The sequence below is a fragment of the Oncorhynchus tshawytscha genome, linkage group LG16 (genome assembly GCF_018296145.1).
Source record: "Oncorhynchus tshawytscha isolate Ot180627B linkage group LG16, Otsh_v2.0, whole genome shotgun sequence".
NCBI classification, from domain to species: domain Eukaryota; kingdom Metazoa; phylum Chordata; class Actinopteri; order Salmoniformes; family Salmonidae; genus Oncorhynchus; species Oncorhynchus tshawytscha.
In genome coordinates this window covers 88,773,741-88,793,035 of record NC_056444.1, presented here as the reverse complement: position 1 = coordinate 88,793,035, position 19,295 = coordinate 88,773,741, and the positions used below count along the sequence as shown (strand labels likewise).

The 19,295-nt window shown below is 49.1% G+C and overlaps 1 protein-coding gene across 2 annotated transcripts in view; it reads left to right on the top strand.

Annotated features, from left to right (window-relative positions):
* Window positions 1-7,531: 7,531 nt before the first annotated feature.
* Window positions 7,532-19,295, top strand: part of LOC112216462 (V-type proton ATPase subunit S1) — a 58,461-nt gene continuing 46,697 nt past the window's right edge. The window contains exons 1-4 of one of the 2 annotated variants that reach the window (XM_042299878.1): window positions 7,532-7,818; window positions 9,220-9,260; window positions 9,394-9,479; window positions 16,697-16,870. In XM_042299878.1, coding sequence (XP_042155812.1) covers window positions 7,550-7,818; window positions 9,220-9,260; window positions 9,394-9,479; window positions 16,697-16,870 — 570 coding nt within the window. In that variant the 5' untranslated portion in view covers window positions 7,532-7,549. Of the gene's footprint in view, window positions 7,819-9,219; window positions 9,261-9,393; window positions 9,480-16,693; window positions 16,871-19,295 lie in introns of both variants that reach the window. The other variant, XM_042299877.1, reaches the window with a different exon arrangement.

Genomic DNA, 19,295 nt, shown 5'->3' with positions numbered 1-19,295 from the left:
TGGACGCCCTGGTGGAGGAGTTGGATTAATCCTCGGTTTATTCAGAGGAGCACAGTGGACGCCCTGGTGGAGGAGTTGGATTAATCCTCAGTTTATTCAGAGGAGCACACTGGACGCCCTGGTGGAGGAGTAGGATTAATCCTTGGGTTATTCAGAGGAGCACACTGGACGCCCTGGTGGAGGAGTTGGATTAATCCTCGGTTTATTCAGAGGAGCACAGTGGACGCCCTGGCAGAGGAGCACAGTGGACGCCCTGGCAGAGGGGTAGGATTAATCCTCGGGTTATTCAGAGGAGCACAGTGGACGCCCTGGTGGAGGAGTTGGATTAATCCTCAGTTTATTCAGAGGAGCACACTGGACGCCCTGGCAGAGGAGCACACTGGACGCCCTGGCAGAGGAGTTGTATTAATCCTCGGGTTATTCAGAGGAACACACTGGACGCCCTGGTGGAGGAGCTGGATTAATCCTCGGGTTATTCAGAGGAGCACACTGGACGCCCTGGTGGAGGAGTAGGATTAATCCTCGGGTTATTCAGAGGAGTACACTGGACGCCCTGGTGGAGGAGTAGGATTAATCCTCGGGTTATTCAGAGGAGCACACTGGACGCCCTGGCAGAGGAGCACACTGGACGCCCTGGCAGAGGAGCACACTGGACGCCCTGGCAGAGGAGCACACTGGACGCCCTGGCAGAGGAGCACACTGGACGCCCTGGCGTAGTTGGATTTATCCTCAGGTTATTTAGAGGAGCACAGTGGACGCCCTGGTGGAGGAGTTGGATTAATCCTCGGTTTATTCAGAGGAGCACAGTGGACGCCCTGGTGGAGGAGTTGGATTAATCCTCAGTTTATTCAGAGGAGCACACTGGACGCCCTGGTGGAGGAGTAGGATTAATCCTTGGGTTATTCAGAGGAGCACACTGGACGCCCTGGTGGAGGAGTTGGATTAATCCTCGGTTTATTCAGAGGAGCACAGTGGACGCCCTGGCAGAGGAGCACACTGGACGCCCTGGTGGAGGAGTTGGATTAATCCTCAGTTTATTCAGAGGAGCACAGTGGACGCCCTGGTGGAGGAGTTGGATTAATCCTCAGTTTATTCAGAGGAGCACAGTGGACGCCCTGGCAGAGGAGCACAGTGGACGCCCTGGCAGAGGAGCACACTGGACGCCCTGGCAGAGGAGCACACTGGACGCCCTGGTGGAGGAGTTGGATTAATCCTCAGTTTATTCAGAGGAGCACAGTGGACGCCCTGGCAGAGGAGCACACTGGACGCCCTGGCAGAGGAGCACAGTGGACGCCCTGGTGGAGGAGTTGGATTAATCCTCAGTTTATTCAGAGGAGCACAGTGGACGCCCTGGTGGAGGAGTTGGATTAATCCTCGGTTTATTCAGAGGAGCACAGTGGACGCCCTGGCAGAGGGGTAGGATTAATCCTCGGGTTATTCAGAGGAGCACAGTGGACGCCCTGGTGGAGGAGTTGGATTAATCCTCGGTTTATTCAGAGGAGCACAGTGGACGCCCTGGCAGAGGGGTAGGATTAATCCTCGGGTTATTCAGAGGAGCACAGTGGACGCCCTGGTGGAGGAGCTGGATTAATCCTCGGGTTATTCAGAGGAGCACACTGGACGCCCTGGCAGAGGAGCACACTGGACGCCCTGGCAGAGGAGTTGTATTAATCCTCGGGTTATTCAGAGGAGCACACTGGACACCCTGGTGGAGGAGCTGGATTAATCCTCGGGTTATTCAGAGGAGCACACTGGACGCCCTGGTGGAGGAGCTGGATTAATCCTCGGGTTATTCAGAGGAGTACACTGGACGCCCTGGTGGAGGAGTAGGATTAATCCTCGGGTTATTCAGAGGAGCACACTGGACGCCCTGGCAGAGGAGCACACTGGACGCCCTGGCAGAGGAGCACACTGGACGCCCTGGCAGAGGAGCACACTGGACGCCCTGGCAGAGGAGCACACTGGACGCCCTGGCAGAGGAGCACACTGGACGCCCTGGCGTAGTTGGATTTATCCTCAGGTTATTCAGAGGAGCACACTGGACGCCCTGGCGGAGGAGCAGACTGGACGCCCTGGCGGAGGAGCAGACTGGACGCCCTGGCGGAGGAGCAGACTGGACACCCTGGCGGAGGAGCAGACTGGACGCCCTGGCGTAGTTGGATTTATCCTCAGGTTATTCAGAGGAGCACACTGGACGCCCTGGCAGAGGAGCACACTGGACGCCCTGGCAGAGGAGCACACTGGACGCCCTGGCGTAGTTGGATTTATCCTCAGGTTATTCAGAGGAGCACACTGGACGCCCTGGCGGAGGAGCAGACTGGACGCCCTGGCGGAGGAGCAGACTGGACGCCCTGGCGGAGGAGCAGACTGGACACCCTGGCGGAGGAGCAGACTGGACGCCCTGGCAGAGGAGCACACTGGACGCCCTGGCGGAGGAGTTGGATTAATCCTCGGGTTATTCAGAGGAGCACAGTGGACGCCCTGGTGGAGGAGTTGGATTAATCCTCGGGTTATTCAGAGGAGCACAGTGGACGCCCTGGCGGAGGAGCACACTGGACGCCCTGGTGGAGGAGTTTGATTAATCCTCGGGTTATTCAGAGGAGCACAGTGGGCGCCCTGGCGGAGGAGCACAGTGGGCGCCCTGGCGGAGGAGCACAGTGGGCGCCCTGGCGGAGTAGGATTAATCCTCGGGTTAGGTTCCTTGAAGATTTGTGAGATTGAGAGCATCTAGCTTAGATTGTAGGACGGCCGGGGTGTTAAGCATGTCCCTGTTTAGGTCACCTAACAGTACGAACTCTGAAGATCGATGGGGGGTGATCAATTCACATATGGTGTCCAGGGCACAACTGGGGGCCGAGGGGGGTCTATAACAAGCGGCAACGGTGACGCACCCCTTCCAGGGACGGCATGAGAGAGCCCCAGTAAGCCAGTGACTCAGCCCCTGTTATAGGGTTAGAGGCAGAGAATCCCAGTGGGAAGAGGGGAACCGGCCAGGCAGAGACAGCAAGGGCGGTTTGTTGCTCCAGAGCCTTTCCGTTCACCTTCCCACTCCTGGGCCAGACTACACTCAATCATATGACCCACTGAAGAGATAAGTCTTCAGTAAGGACTTAAAGGTTGAGACCGAGTTTGCGTCTCTGACATGGGTAGGCAGACCGTTCCATAAAAATGGAGCTCTATAGGAGAAAGCCCTGCCTCCAGCTGTTTGCTTAGAAATTCTAGGGACAATTAGGAGGCCTGCGTCTTGTGACCGTAGCGTACGTGTAGGTATGTACGGCAGGACCAAATCAGAGAGATAGGTAGGAGCAAGCCCATGTAATGCTTTGTAGGTTAGCAGTAAAACCTTGAAATCAGCCCTTGCTTTGACAGGAATCCAGTGTAGAGAGGCTAGCACTGGAGTAATATGAAATATTTTTTGGTTCTAGTCAGGATTCTAGCAGCCGTATTTAGCACCAACTGAAGTTTATTTAGTGCTTTATCCGGGTTGCCGGAAAGTAGAGCATTGCAGTAGTCTAACCTAGAAGTGACAAAAGCATGGATTCATTTTTCTGCATCATTTTTGGACAGAAAGTTTCTGATTTTTGCAATGTTACGTAGATGGAAAAAAGATGTCCTTGAAATGGTCTTGATATGTTCTTCAAAAGAGAGATCAGGGTCCAGAGTAACGCCGAAGTCCTTCAGTTTTATTTGAGACGACTGTACAACCATTAAGATTAATTGTCAGATTCAACAGAAGATCTCTTTGTTTCTTGGGACCTAGAACAAGCATCTCTGTTTTGTCCAAGTTTAAAAGTAGAAAGTTTGCAGCCATCCACTTCCTTATGTCTGAAACACATGCTTCTAGCAAGGGCAATTTTGGGGCTTCACCATGTTTCATTGAAATGTACAGCTGTGTGTCATCCGCATAGCAGTGAAAGTTAACATTATGTTTTCGACTAACATCCCCAAGAGGTAAAATATAGAGTGAAAACAATAGTGGTCCCAAAACGGAACCTTGAGGAACACCGAAATTTACAGTTGATTTGTCAGAGGACAAACCATTCACAGAGACGAACTGATATCTTTCCGACAGATAAGATCTAAACCAGGCCAGAACTTGTCCGTGTAGACCAATTTGGGTTTCCAATCTCTCCAAAAGAATGTGGTGATCGATGGTATCAAAAGCAGCACTAAGGTCTAGGAGCACGAGGACAGATGCAGAGCCTCGGTCCGATGCCATTAAAATGTCATTTACCACCTTCACAAGTGCCTTCTCAGTGCTATGATGGGGTCTAAAACCAGACTGAAGCATTTCGTATACATTGTTTGTCTTCAGGAAGGCAGTAAGTTGCTGCGCAACAGCCTTTTCTATAATTTTTGAGAGGAATGGAAGATTCGATATAGGCCGATAGTTTTTTATATTTTCTGGGTCAAGGTTTGGCTTTTTCAAGAGAGGCTATATTACTGCCACTTTTAGTGAGTTTGGTACACATCCGGTGGATAGAGAGCCGTTTATTATGTTCAACATAGGAGGGCCAAGCACAGGAATCAGCTCTTTCAGTAGTTTAGTTGGAATAGGGTCCAGTATGCAGCTTGAAGGTTTAGAGGCCATGATTATTTTCATCATTGTGTCAAGAGATATAGTACTAAAACACTTGAGCGTCTCTCTTGATCCTAGGTCCTGGGAGAGTTGTGCAGACTCAGGACAACTGAGCTTTGAAGGAATACGCAGATTTAAAGAGGAGTCCGTAATTTGCTTTCTAATAATCATAATCTTTTCCTCAAAGAAGTTCATGAATTTATCACTGCTAAAGTGAAAGTCATCCTCTCTTTGGGAATGCTGCTTTTTAGTTAGCTTTGCGACAGTATCAAAAAGGAATTTCGGATTGTTCTTATTTTCCTCAATTAAGTTAGAAAAATAGGATGATCCAGCAGCAGTAAGGGCTCTTCGGTACTGCACGGTACTGTCTTTCCAAGCTAGTCGGAAGACTTCCAGTTTGGCGTGGCGCCATTTCCGTTCCAATTTTCTGGAAGCTTGCTTCAGAGCTCGGGTATTTTCTGTGTACCAGGGAGCTAGTTTCCTATGAGAAATGTTTTTAGTTTTTAGGGGTGCAACTGCATCTAGGGTATTGCGCAAGGTTAAATTGAGTTCCTCAGTTAGGTGGTTAACTGATTTTTGTCCTCTGGCGTCCTTGGGTAGACAGAGGGAATCTGGAAGGGCATCAAGGAATCTTTGTGTTGTCTGTGAATTTATAGCACGACTTTTGATGTTCCTTGGTTGGGGTCTGAGCAGATTATTTGTTGCAATTGCAAACGTAATAAAATAGTGGTGCGATAGTCCAGGATTATGAGGAAAAACCTTAAGATCCACAACATTTATTCCATGGGACAAAACTTGGTCCAGCGTATGACTGTGACAGTGAGTGGGTCCAGAGACATGTTGGACAAAACCCACTGAGTCGATGATGGCTCCGAAAGCCTTTTGGAGTGGGTCTGTGGACTTTTCCATGTGAATATTAAAGTCACCAAAGATTAGAATATTATCTGCTATGACTACAAGGTCCGATAGGAATTCAGGGAACTCAGTGAGGAACGCTGTATATGGCCCAGGACGCCTGTAAACAGTAGCTATAAAAAGTGATTGAGTAGTTAGCAACACCTCAGCCTTGGCGGGATGCACGGGGGATATGTTCACTAGTGTAGCCAGGAGGTGAGGCCTCATTTAACACAGTAAATTCATCAGGCTTAAGCCATGTTTCAGTCAGGCCAATCACATCAAGATTATGGTCAGTGATTAGTTCATTGACTATATTTCTATGGAAACTAAAATCCACACGGGATCCAAGCTGTCAAATCAAACCCTGGCGTTATTTCTGAAGACTAAATTCAGTGAATATTTCCAGAAAATGGGCTTATGTCATGAAATGGAAAAATAAGATAGAATTGTTGTATATGTATATATTGTATATGTATATGGCTTTATATATACATATATGTATATGGCATATTGTATATGGCTTTAAAATGGCTGTCTAGCAATGATCAACAACCGTTTTGAAGAATTGAAAAAAGAATGGTGTGGAAAGCTCTTAGACATACCCACTAACATGTATTGAGGGGTGTGAATACTTATGTAAATTAGATAGTTCTGTATTTCACTTTCAATAAATTTGCAAAAAATTTTAAAACCATGTTGTCATTATGGGGTATTGTGTATAGATGGGTGAAAATGTGTATTTATTTAATCCATTTTGAATTCCCGCTGTAACAACAAAATGTGGAATATGTGAAGGGGGTATTGTTTTTTTCTGAGGGCACAGTATTTTGACAAGCTTGCAGAGCTGTAGCTAACTGAGCAGAGAAGGGACTGGTCATTCATGGTCTCCTCTCTGCCCAGATACTGGTTCAGGCTATAACATAGAGACGCTTCCTTACGGAAATTCTACATATGTTCTTGTTGGATAAGTTCATTTGAGGGGAGATTAAGAGGAGTTTGGATCAGCATCCCATTGACAGGCCGAGTAGCCAAGACACAAACTACCCATGATTGTGTAACCCAAACCAATAGGGCTGCTTTTTACTGTGACCAATTGTGTATCTGGGGGTGTTGGGGAAGGCAGAAGCCAAGTTTCCATTCTAACCAATTGACAAAGTTGTATTCTATTTGGAAATTCAGCATTGGTTTGTTGGTTAAGACATGTCCTCTTAGTCTTTTCAGTTGAAGTCCCTGTTGCACTCTGTTTGGTAACGTTTGGTCCCTCCTGAACGATGTCAGGTCTGGTCTGCCGTCCCAGGCTGTTCCTGCTGCTGGTCACATAGTGGGTGTCACTCAGCTGAGCTCATACCTGGGAGACCGGGGCCAGGGTAGCCTGGGGTCATCCCCCGCTGACAACAAATCTGTCGTTCTGCCCCTGAACTTAACCCACTGTCTTCCTGCAGGACAAAATAAAGGTAATACACACCACACAATCCTACCTTAGTAACCCATATTAGTAACCTGTACACACCACACAATCCTACACAATCCTACCTTAGTAACCTGTATACGACACACCACACAATCCTACCTTAGTAACCCATATACGACACACCACACAATCCTACCTTAGTAACCTGTACACAATCCTACCTTAGTAGTAACCCACCACACAATCCTACCTAGTAACCTGTACACACCACACAATCTACCTTAGTAACCCATATACGACACACCACACAATCCTACCTTAGTAACCTGTATACGACACACCACACAATCCTACCTTAGTAACCCATATACGACACACCACACAATCCTACCTTAGTAACCTGTATACGACACACCACACAATCCTACCTTAGTAACCTGTATACGACACACCACACAATCCTACCTTAGTAACCCGTATACGACACACCACACAATCCTACCTTAGTAACCCATATACGACACACCACACAATCCTACCTTAGTAACCCATATACGACACACCACACAATCCTACCGTAGTAACCTGTATACGACACACCACACAATCCTACCTTAGTAACCTGTATATTAGTTATCTTACTGTTTGTCTCCTCCCTCTAGATGAGTATTGAGGACTTCACCATGTACGGAGGGGCATTTGGCAACAAGCAGGACAGTGCCTTCCCTAACCTAGAGGGGGCGCTCCTCTCCAGCCCTTCCCCGTTGGTCCTGCCTACCGTGGCCTGGCAAGCATCCAATGCTGTGATTGGTCAACTCCAGGACCAATTAGACACCTCTCCTCTCTACATGGACCCAGAGATGCTCAGCCAGCTACGACTCAATGCTTCTTCCCCCGCCCTGCTGGTCTTCAGACTACCCTACAGCACCGGGTACAGTTCTGATTCTGTTTATCTCACTGGTCACTTTTATATAGTTGACAGTGGTTCCCCAACACGTGTTTTCAGCAGTGGTAGTAGTTTATTTTTAAAGGCCTTTCAGCCACAAAGACAGTGATGTTTTAAAGTAATTGCCAAGTGTTTTCAGATGTGAATGAAGTATAACCTGTAATTATGTACAATATGAGTGGGCAATTAAGCTAAAGTGAAATAGGAGGTGGTGTAGACTAACAGTGAAATGCTTACTGACTAGAGGTCGACCGATTAATCGGATTGGCCGATTAATTAGGACCGATTTCAAGTTTTCATAATAATCGGAAATCGGTATTTTTGGACACCCTGATTTGGCTGATTTAAAAAAAAGAGTTTTATTTTTTATATACATCTTTTTTTTTGGTACATCTTTTTACACCTTTTATTTCACCTTTATTTAACGAGGCTAGTCAGTTAAGAACACATTCTTATGTCCAATGACGGCCTAGGAACAGTGGGTTAACTGCCTTGTTCAGGGGCAGAACGACAGACTTTCACCCTGTCAGCTCGGGGGATACAATATTTGCAACCTTACTGTTAACTAGTCCAACGCTATAACAACCTGCCTCTCGTTGCACTACACAAGGAGACTGCCTGTTACGCGAATGCAGTAAGCCAAGGTAAGTTGCTAGCTAGCATTAAACTTCTCTTATAAAAAACAATCAATCAATCATAATCACTAGTTCACTACACATGGTTGATGATATTACTCGTTTTTTTTCTAGCGTGTCCTGCTTTGCATATAATCGATGCGGTGCGTATCGTTGCTCGACAGAGCAGTCTGACTGAGAGATGGTAGGCAGCAGCAGGCTCGTAAGCATTCATTCAAACAGCACTTTCGTGCGTTTTGCCAGCAGCTCTTTGTTGTTTCTTCAAGTATTGCGCTGTTTATGACTTCAAGCCTATCAACTCCCGAGATGAGGCTGGTGTAACCGAAGTGAAAAGGCTAGCTAGGTAGCAAATAAATTCATTAAAATCCTTCAATGTGATTTTCTGGATGTTTTTTTTTTTCTCATTTTGTCTGTCATAGTTGAAGTGTACCTATGATGAAAATTACAGGCCTCATATTTTTAAGTGGGAGAACTTTCACAATTGGTGGCTGACTAAATACTTTTTTGCCCCACTGTATCTGAGTGACTAAAACAACTAAATCAATGGGAGCCCAAAGCCATGACATTTGGGGGATTTTAGATTCTCCCTGACGGTTTTAGTTGTAATGGCGGCCATGATGAATGAATGAAGGGGAAATGTATTTTTCTTATTTTTTTCTCTTCTGAATATGGGTGTGGTCTGTCTGGTTGTGGGGGTGGTTTGTCTTTACATGGGTGTGGTCTATCTGATTGTGGGTGTGGTTTCTAACAGGGCCAATCTGATGACCGTGAAGGAGGTTCTCAGCGGGAATGGTGAGTGTTCTATATTGGTCTATAGTTCTACTGTACGGTGGCTCTGCTGGGACAAACATCACCCCTCATTCACTGTGTTCCTTCTAACAGCATGATCCAGATTGCTGAAGACTAACTTTGTGTGTGTGTGTAGATGAGGTGATTGGACAGGTGATGAACATTATGAAGAGCCAGTCTGTCCCCTACACTGCCGTCTACACCGCAGTGAGACCCTCACGGGTAAGTGTGTTGTGTTTACGTGTTAGGGCCGGGACTATACCAGTTACGTGTTAGGGCCGGGACTATACCAGTTAGGTGTTAGGGCCGGGACTATACCAGTTAGGTGTTAGGGCCGGGACTATACCAGTTAGGTGTTAGGGCCGGGACTATACCAGTTAGGTGTTAGGGCCGGGACTATACCAGTTAGCGTTAGGGCCGGGACTATACCAGTTACGTGTTAGGGCCGGGACTATACCAGTTACGTGTTAGGGCCGGGACTATACCAGTTAGGTGTTAGGGCCGGGACTATACCAGTTAGGTGTTAGGGCCGGGACTATACCAGTTAGGTGTTAGGGCCGGGACTATACCAGTTACGTGTTAGGGCCGGGACTCTACCAGTTACGTGTTAGGGCCGGGACTATACCAGTTACGTGTTAGGGCCGGGACTATACCAGTTACGTGTTAGGGCCGGGACTATACCAGTTACGTGTTAGGGCCGGGACTATACCAGTTACGTGTTAGGGCCGGGACTATACCAGTTACGTGTTAGGGCCGGGACTATACCAGTTACGTGTTAGGGCCGGGACTATACCAGTTAGGTGTTAGGGCCGGGACTATACCAGTTAGGTGTTAGGGCCGGGACTATACCAGTTAGGTGTTAGGGCCCGGACTATACCAGTTAGGTGTTAGGGCCGGGACTATACCAGTTAGGTGTTAGGGCCGGGACTATACCAGTTAGGTGTTAGGGCCGGGACTATACCAGTTAGGCGTTAGGGCCGGGACTATACCAGTTACGCGTTAGGGCCGGGACTATACCAGTTACGTGTTAGGGCCGGGACTATACCAGTTACGTGTTAGGGCCGGGACTATACCAGTTAGGTGTTAGGACCGGGACTATACCAGTTAGGTGTTAGGGCCGGGACTATACCAGTTAGGTGTTAGGGCCGGGACTATACCAGTTACGTGTTAGGGCCGGGACTCTACCAGTTACGTGTTAGGGCCGGGACTATACCAGTTACGTGTTAGGGCCGGGACTATACCAGTTACGTGTTAGGGCCGGGACTATACCAGTTACGTGTTAGGGCCGGGACTATACCAGTTACGTGTTAGGGCCGGGACTATACCAGTTACGTGTTAGGGCCGGGACTATACCAGTTACGTGTTAGGGCCGGGACTATACCAGTTACGTGTTAGGGCCGGGACTATACCAGTTAGGTGTTAGGGCCGGGACTATACCAGTTAGGTGTTAGGGCCGGGACTATACCAGTTAGGTGTTAGGGCCGGGACTATACCAGTTACGTGTTAGGTACCAGTTAGGGCCGGGACTATACCAGTTACGTGTTAGGGCCGGGACTATACCAGTTACGTGTTAGGGCCGGGACTATACCAGTTACGTGTTAGGGCCGGGACTATACCAGTTACGTGTTAGGGCCGGGACTATACCAGTTACGTGTTAGGGCCGGGACTATACCAGTTACCAGTGTTAGGGCCGGGACTATACCAGTTACGTGTTAGGGCCGGGACTATACCAGTTACGTGTTAGGGCCGGGACTATACCAGTTACGTGTTAGGGCCGGGACTATACCAGTTACGTGTTAGGGCCGGGACTATACCAGTTACGTGTTAGGGCCGGGACTATACCAGTTACGTGTTAGGGCCGGGACTATACCAGTTACGTGTTAGGGCCGGGACTATACCAGTTACGTGTTAGGGCCGGGACTATACCAGTTAGGTGTTAGGGCCGGGACTATACCAGTTAGGTGTTAGGGCCGGGACTATACCAGTTAGGTGTTAGGGCCGGGACTATACCAGTTAGGTGTTAGGGCCGGGACTATACCAGTTAGGTGTTAGGGCCGGGACTATACCAGTTAGGTGTTAGGGCCGGGGACTATACCAGTTAGGTGTTAGGGCCGGGACTATACCAGTTAGGTGTTAGGGCCGGGACTATACCAGTTAGGTGTTAGGGCCGGGACTATACCAGTTAGGTGTTAGGGCCGGGACTATACCAGTTACGTGTTAGGGCCGGGACTCTACCAGTTACGTGTTAGGGCCGGGACTCTACCAGTTACGTGTTAGGGCCGGGACTCTACCAGTTACGTGTTAGGGCCGGGACTCTACCAGTTACGTGTTAGGGCCGGGACTATACCAGTTAGGTGTTAGGGCCGGGACTATACCAGTTAGGTGTTAGGGCCGGGACTATACCAGTTAGGTGTTAGGGCCGGGACTCTACCAGTTACGTGTTAGGGCCGGGACTCTACCAGTTACGCGTTAGGGCCGGGACTCTACCAGTTAGGCGTTAGGGCCGGGACTATACCAGTTACGCGTTAGGCCCGGGACTATACCAGTTACGCGTTAGGGCCGGGACTATACCAGTTACGCGTTAGGGCCGGGACTATACCAGTTACGCGTTAGGGCCGGGACTATACCAGTTACGTGTTAGGGCCGGGACTATACCAGTTACGGTGTTAGGGCCGGGACTATACCAGTTACGTGTTAGGGCCGGGACTATACCAGTTACGTGTTAGGGCCGGGACTATACCAGTTACGTGTTAGGGCCGGGACTATACCAGTTAGGCGTTAGGGCCGGACTATACCAGTTAGGCGTTAGGGCCGGGACTATACCAGTTAGCGTCAGGGCCGGGACTATACCAGTTACGCGTCAGGGCCGGGACTATACCAGTTACGTGTCAGGGCCGGGACTATACCAGTTAGGTTAGTCAGGGCCGGGACTATACCAGTTAGGTGTCAGGGCCGGGACTATACCAGTTAGGCGTCAGGGCCGGGACTATACCAGTTAGGCGTCAGGGCCGGGACTATACCAGTTAGGTGTCAGGGCCGGGACTATACCAGTTAGGTGTCAGGGCCGGGACTATACCAGTTAGGTGTCAGGGCCGGGACTATACCAGTTAGGTGTCAGGGCCGGGACTATACCAGTTAGGTGTCAGGGCCGGGACTATACCAGTTAGGTGTCAGGGCCGGGACTATACCAGTTAGGTGTCAGGGCCGGGACTATACCAGTTACGTGTCAGGGCCGGGACTATACCAGTTACGTGTCAGGGCCGGGACTATACCAGTTACGTGTTAGGGCCGGGACTATACCAGTTACGTGTTAGGGCCGGGACTATACCAGTTACGTGTTAGGGCCGGGACTATACCAGTATCAACATACTCCTTAGTATCGTGGCAAGCTGATCTAACTTCTTTATAAAAACAGCCCTAATTTTGGAAACGAACATTGTTGTCCTCAAGTCACATGTGATTTCTACTGAAGAAGAACATAAACACAACATGCAAAGTGTTGGTCTCCATGTTTCATGTGCTGAAATATCAAAGATCCTAGAAATGTTCCCGATGCACAAAAAGCTTTTCTCTCGAATGTTGTTCACAGATTAGTTTTACATCCCTGTTAGTGAGCATTTCTCCTTTGCCAAGATAGTCCATACACCTGACACGTGTGGCATATCAAGAAGCTGATGAAACCGCATGATCATTACACAGGTGCACCTTGTGCTGCGGACTAGGGCTGTTACGGTGATCGTATTACCGCCACACTGGCGGCCCGAGTTATGATGGCAGTCAAATTCCACGTGAACATTTAATCACGGGAATTAGGCTTCTCGAAGCTCTGATGCTGCTGGTCATTAGTAGCCTACCAAACTTGCTAACTGCCTGGTACTCAGCACTCTATTGTCCCTCTAATCACTCTGACATCAATACAAATGTAATTTCAAATCTAATCAAACACTTCATGAGAGCCATGAGCTCATGTTGGGCAATATTTATATAGGCTATGCTATTGTGTGATGGCCTCTAGTAAAAAGAGGAGGAACCCATCAGCTTTCTATAGGCCAGACCTACTATATTTATTTCTAAACTTTTCTAATATTAAGCACATTGCTTCTCTTTACAACAGGATGCCATGAAAATAAACCAAGGGAATAGTATCCTCCATTTGCTATTTAAGTGCATAGATGTTTCTCCGCTGCCCCTGTTTTGATACAGGTGCATGATAATGGTCCATTCTAAATCTAAACAAATGTCACACTTGTATTATTTAGAACATGTAAATACCAGATTAAATCATGGAATAGTCTGAAAAAGCATAACAGTAATCAAAAAATGTACCCTGGAAATAGCATTGTTGAGAGATCTGAAGAATCAGTTACTGATATGCTAATACTCTTAGTAAAAGTATTTATCTTCAACTCACAATCTGTAGATATGATTTAATTAGATTCAAATTGTATGTTAAACATCACAGTTGAAATATAGAAATCCAAAGAGGGTGGAAGTGGTGTTGATGGGGATAGAATGACGGTCAAAGATAAACGTTTTTAAAAATTAGTCAAAATAAACAGTAAGTTTGAATAACGCACTTATACGCTGTTTATATCCTGTTTGTCTGAGGCTGATGCTCCGTGGGTGCTTGTATGCATATGCACACACTCACTCATTCAAACGCACACACACGGATACACATACAGTACCAGTCTAAAGTCTGGACAAACCAACTCATTCTATGGTTTTTCTTTAGTTCTACTATTTTCTACATTGTAGAATAATAGTGAAGACATCAAAACTATGAAATAACACATGGAATCATGTAGTATTCTTCAAAGTAGCAACCCTTTGCCTTGATGACAGCTTTGTACACTCTTGGCATTCTCTCAACCAGATTCATGAGGTAGTCACCTGGAATGCATTTCAATTAACAGGTGTGCCTTGTAAAAGTTCATTTGTGGAAATTCTTTTCTCCTCAATGCAATTTTAGCCAATCAGTTGTTGTGACAATGTAGGGGTGGTATACAGAAGATAGCCCTATTTGGTAAAAGACCAAGTCCATATTATGGCAAGAACAGCTCAAATAAGCAAAGAGAAATGACAGTCCATCATTACTTTAAGACATGAAGGTCAGACAAGACGGAAAAAAGGGGAACATTTTGAACATTTCTTCAAGTGCAGTCACCAAAACCATCAAGCGCTGTGATGAAACTGTCTCTCGTGAGGATCGCCACAGGAAAGGAAGACCTATACTTACCTCTGCTGCAGAGGATAAGTTCATCAGAGTTACCAGCCTCAGAAATTGCAGCCCAAATAAATGCTTCATAGTTTAAGTATCAGACACATCTCAACATCAACTGTTCAGAGGAGACTGTGAATCAGGCCTTTATAGTTGAATTGCTGCAAAGAAACCACTACTAAAGGACACCGATAAGAAGAAGAGACTTTCTTGGGCCAAGAAACACGAGCAATGGACATTAGACCGGTGGAAATCTGTCCTTTGGTCTGATGAATATTTAGATTATTGGTTCCAACCCCCAGGTCTTAGTGAGATGCAGAGTAGGTGAACGGATCTCTTCATGTGTGATTCCCACCGTGAAGCATGGAGGAGGAGGTGGGTTGGGGCATTGCTGGTGACACTGTATGAGATGTATTTAGAATTCAAGGCACACTTAACCAACATGTTTACCACAGCATTCCGCACCGATACACCGTTCCATCTGGTCTGGGCTTAGTGGGACTGTCGTGACCCAAAACACACCTCCAGGCTGTGTAAGGCCTATTGACCAAGAAGGAGAGGGATGGAGTGCTACATCAGAAGACCTGGCCTCCACAATCACCCGACATATCCCGTGTGTATGTGTGCATATAAACCCAAACGTGCTTCTGTCCGGCTTTAACATAAAAGGGGAATCAGGTGCTCCACTGATGGATTTGAGAATCCATCTCATTCCAAAATCATGGGCATTAATATGGAGTTGGTCCCCCCTTTGCAGCTATAACAGCCTCCACTCTTCTGGGAAGGCATTAATATGGAGTTGGTCCCCCCTTTGCTGCTATAACAGCCTCCACTCTTCTGCTAAGTCATTAATATGGAGTTGGTCCCCCCTTTGCTGCTATAACAGCCTCCACTCTTCTGGGAAGACTTTCCACTAGATGTTGGAACATTGCTGCTATAACAGCCTCCACTCTTCTGGGAAGGCTTTCCACTAGATGTTGGAACATTGTTGCGGGGACTTGCTTCCATTCAGCCACAAGCATGAGTGAGGTCGGGCACTGATGTTGAGCGATTAGGCCTGACTCGCAGTTGGTGTTCCAATTCATCCCAAAGTGTTCGATGGGGTTGAGGTCAGGTCTCTGTGCAGGCCAGTCAAGTTCTTCCACATCCATCTCAACAAACCATTTCTGTATGGACCTCGCTTTGCGCACAGGGGGCCATTGTCATGTGGAAACAGGAAAGGCCCTTCCCCAAACTGTTGCTACGAAGTTTGAAGCACAGAATCATCTAGAATGTCATTGTATGCTGTAGCGTTAAGATTTCCCTTCACTGGAACTAAGGGACCCGAACCATGAAAAACAGCCCCAGACCATTATTCCTCCTCCACCAAAATGTACAGTTGGCACTATGCATTGGGGCAGGTAGCGTTCTCCTTGCATCCGTCAAAACCCAGATTCGTCCGTCGGACTGCCAGATGGCGAAGCGTGATTCATCTCCAGACAACGTGTTTCCACTGCTCCAGAGTCCAATGACGGCGATCTTTACACCACTCCAGTTGATACTTAGCATTGCGCACGGTGATCTTAGGCTTGTGTGCGGCTGCTCGGCCATATAAACCCATTTCATGAAACTCCCAAATAAGTTATTTTGCTGCTGTTGCTTCCACAGGAAGTTTGGAACACGGTGGTCTCGTTCTGTGAGCTAATGAGCTGTTGTGGAAACCTTTAGGAGCAACATTACAATAACAGCACTTATAGTTGATTTGACTTATGGACTTGTTGGAAAGGTGGCATCCAATGACGGTGCCACGTTGAAAGTCCCTGAGCTCTTCAGTATGGGCCATTCTACTGTCAATTTTTGTCTATGGAGATTGCATGGCTGTGTGTTCGATGTTATACACCTATCAGCAATGGGTGTGGCTGAAATAGCTGAATCCACTAAGTTGAAGGGGTGTTCACATGTATGTACAGTGCATTCGGTAAGTATTCAGACCCCATTGTGTTACATTACAGCCCTTTGTGACGTAACAAAGTGGAAAAGTCTGCATACTTACCGATGGCACTGTGTATGTTCCTTTTCAGACGGCTCTGATGAAGGCAGACCAGGCACAAACACACACCTGTTTGTATTGTCAGTGAACCAGATTCATGCCCAAACATACACCTGTTTGTATTCTTTTCCTGGATAGTCACCATTTGACGTATCCTGTTAACCATCTCTCTTTCCTTCTCTCTAGCAGGTGCCATCTATTTCAATGGATATGGAGGCTGGTGTAAGAGGAGGTCGCTCTCTATTGCAGTACGGAGACAGAAAGAGGGAGAGAGAGAGACAGAGGGAGAAGGAAAGGGCAGAGAAGAAGGTCAACGACAGGACATCAGACAGGACAGGAGTCTACCCACCAGTGGAGTATAAGGTTCTCTCACTCACTCACTCTCTCACACACACACTGCAGGTAAAGAGCCTCTTTAGTTGGATAATAAATACACTATGAAATAATCAACTGAGACTCACCAGGATATTGTAAACAAGTCTTGTAAACGAGAGTGATACAAGACATTGCACTCGCCCCAAAAATCTGCCAGAGTACATGGTACTCTTCACACTGCTGTGACGGGGTAACGGAGCAGTAGGTGGTGCTGCTGTGACGGGGTAACGGAGCAGTAGGTGGTGGTGCTGTAACGGAGCAGTAGGTGGTGGTGCTGTAACGGGGTAACGGAGCAGTAGGTGGTGGTGCTGTGACAGGGTAACGGAGCAGTAGGTGGTGGTGCTGTGACAGTAGGTGGTGGTGCTGAGACGGGGTAGGGCAGTAGGTGGTGGTGCTGTAACGGGTAACGGAGCAGTGGTGGTGGTGCTGTAACGGTAACGGGCAGTAGGTGGTGGTGCTGTACGGGTAGTGGGCAGTAGGTGGTGGTGCTGTAACGGGCAGTAGGTGGTGGTGCTGTAAGGGGTAGGTAGGTGGTGGTGCTGTGACGGGGTAACGGAGCAGTAGGTGGTGGTGCTGTGACGGGGTAACGGAGCAGTAGGTGGTGGTGCTGTGACGGGGTAACGGAGCAGTAGGTGGTGGTGCTGTGAGGTGGTAGGTGGTGGTGCTGTGACGGGGTAACGGAGCAGTAGGTGGTGGTGCTGTGACGGGGTAACGGAGCAGTAGGTGGTGGTGCTGTGACGGGGTAACGGAGCAGTAGGTGGTGCTGCTGTGACGGGGTAACGGAGCAGTAGGTGGTGGTGCTGTGACGGGGTAACGGAGCAGTAGGTGGTGGTGCTGTGACGGGGTAACGGAGCAGTAGGTGGTGGTGCTGTGACGGGGTGGTGCTGCTGTGACGGGGTAGGGCAGTAGGTGGTGGTGCTGTGACGGGGTAACGGAGCAGTAGGTGGTGGTGCTGTGAACGGGGTAACGGAGCAGGAGGTAGGTGGTGCTGTGTACGGGGTAACGGAGCAGTAGGTGGTGACTGACGGGTAACGGAGCAGTAGGTGGTGGTGCTGTGACGGGGTAACGGGCAGCAGTAGGTGGTGGTGCTGTGACGGGGTAACGGAGCAGTAGGTGGTGGTGCTGTGACAGGTGCTGGTAACGGAGCAGTAGGTGGTGGTGCTGTGACGGGGTAACGGAGCAGGAGGTGGTGGTGGTGCTGTGACGGGGAGCAGGAGGTGGTGGTGCTGTGACGGGGTAACGGAGCAGTAGGTGGTGGTGCTGTGACGGGGTAACGGAGCAGTAGGTGGTGGTGCTGTGACGGGGTAACGGAGCAGTAGGTGGTGGTGCTGTGACGGGGTAACGGAGCAGTAGGTGGTGCTGTGACGGGGTAACGGAGCAGTAGGTGGTGGTGCTGGACGGGGTAACGGAGCAGTAGGTGGTGGTGCTGTGACGGGGTAACGGAGCAGTAGGTGGTGGTGCTGTGACGGGGTAAGTAGGTGCAGTAGGTGGGTGGTGCTGTGACGGGGTAACGGAGCAGTAGGTGGTGGTGCTGTGACGGGGTAACGGAGCAGTAGGTGGTGGTGCTGTGACGGGGTAACGGAGCAGTAGGTGGTGGTGCTGTGACGGGGTAACGGAGCAGTAGGTGGTGGTGCTGTGACGGGGTAACGGAGCAGTAGGTGGTGGTGCTGTGGCGCGGGGTGCGGAGCAGTAGGTGGTGGTGCTGTGACGGGGTAACGGAGCAGTAGGTGGTGGTGCTGTGACGGGGTAACGGAGCAGGTGGTGGTGCTGTGGGGGTTAGGTGGTGGTGCTGTAACGGGGTAATGGAGCAGTAGGTGGTGGTGCTGTGACGGGGTAACGGAGCAGTAGGTGGTGGTGCTGTGACGGGGTAACGGAGCAGTAGGTGGTGGTGCTGTGACGGGGTAACGGGCAGTAGGTGGTGGTGCTGTGACGGGGTACGGGCAGTAGGTGGTGGTGCTGCTGACAGGGTAACGGAGCAGTAGGTGGTGGTGCTGTGACGGGTAACGGAGCAGTAGGTGGTGGTGCTGTGACGGGGTAACGGAGCAGGAGGTGGTACTGCTGTGACGGGGTAATGGAGCAGTAGGTGGTGGTGCTGTGACGGGGTAACGGAGCAGTAGGTGGTACTGCTGTAATGGAGCAGTAGGTGGTACTGCTGTGACGGGGTAACAGTAGGTGGTGGTGCTGTGACGGGGTAACGGAGCAGTAGGTGGTGCTGCTGTAGGTGGGTACTGCTGTGCTGTGGAGCAGTAGGTGGTACTGCTGTAACGGGGTAGCAGTAGGTGGTGGTGCTGTGACGGGGTGGTACTGCTGTGCAGTAGGTGGTGGTGCTGCTGTAACGGGGTAACGGAGCAGTAGGTGGTACTGCTGGGGGTGGAGCAGGAGGTGGTACTGCTGTGGGTAACTGGGGGGTAGG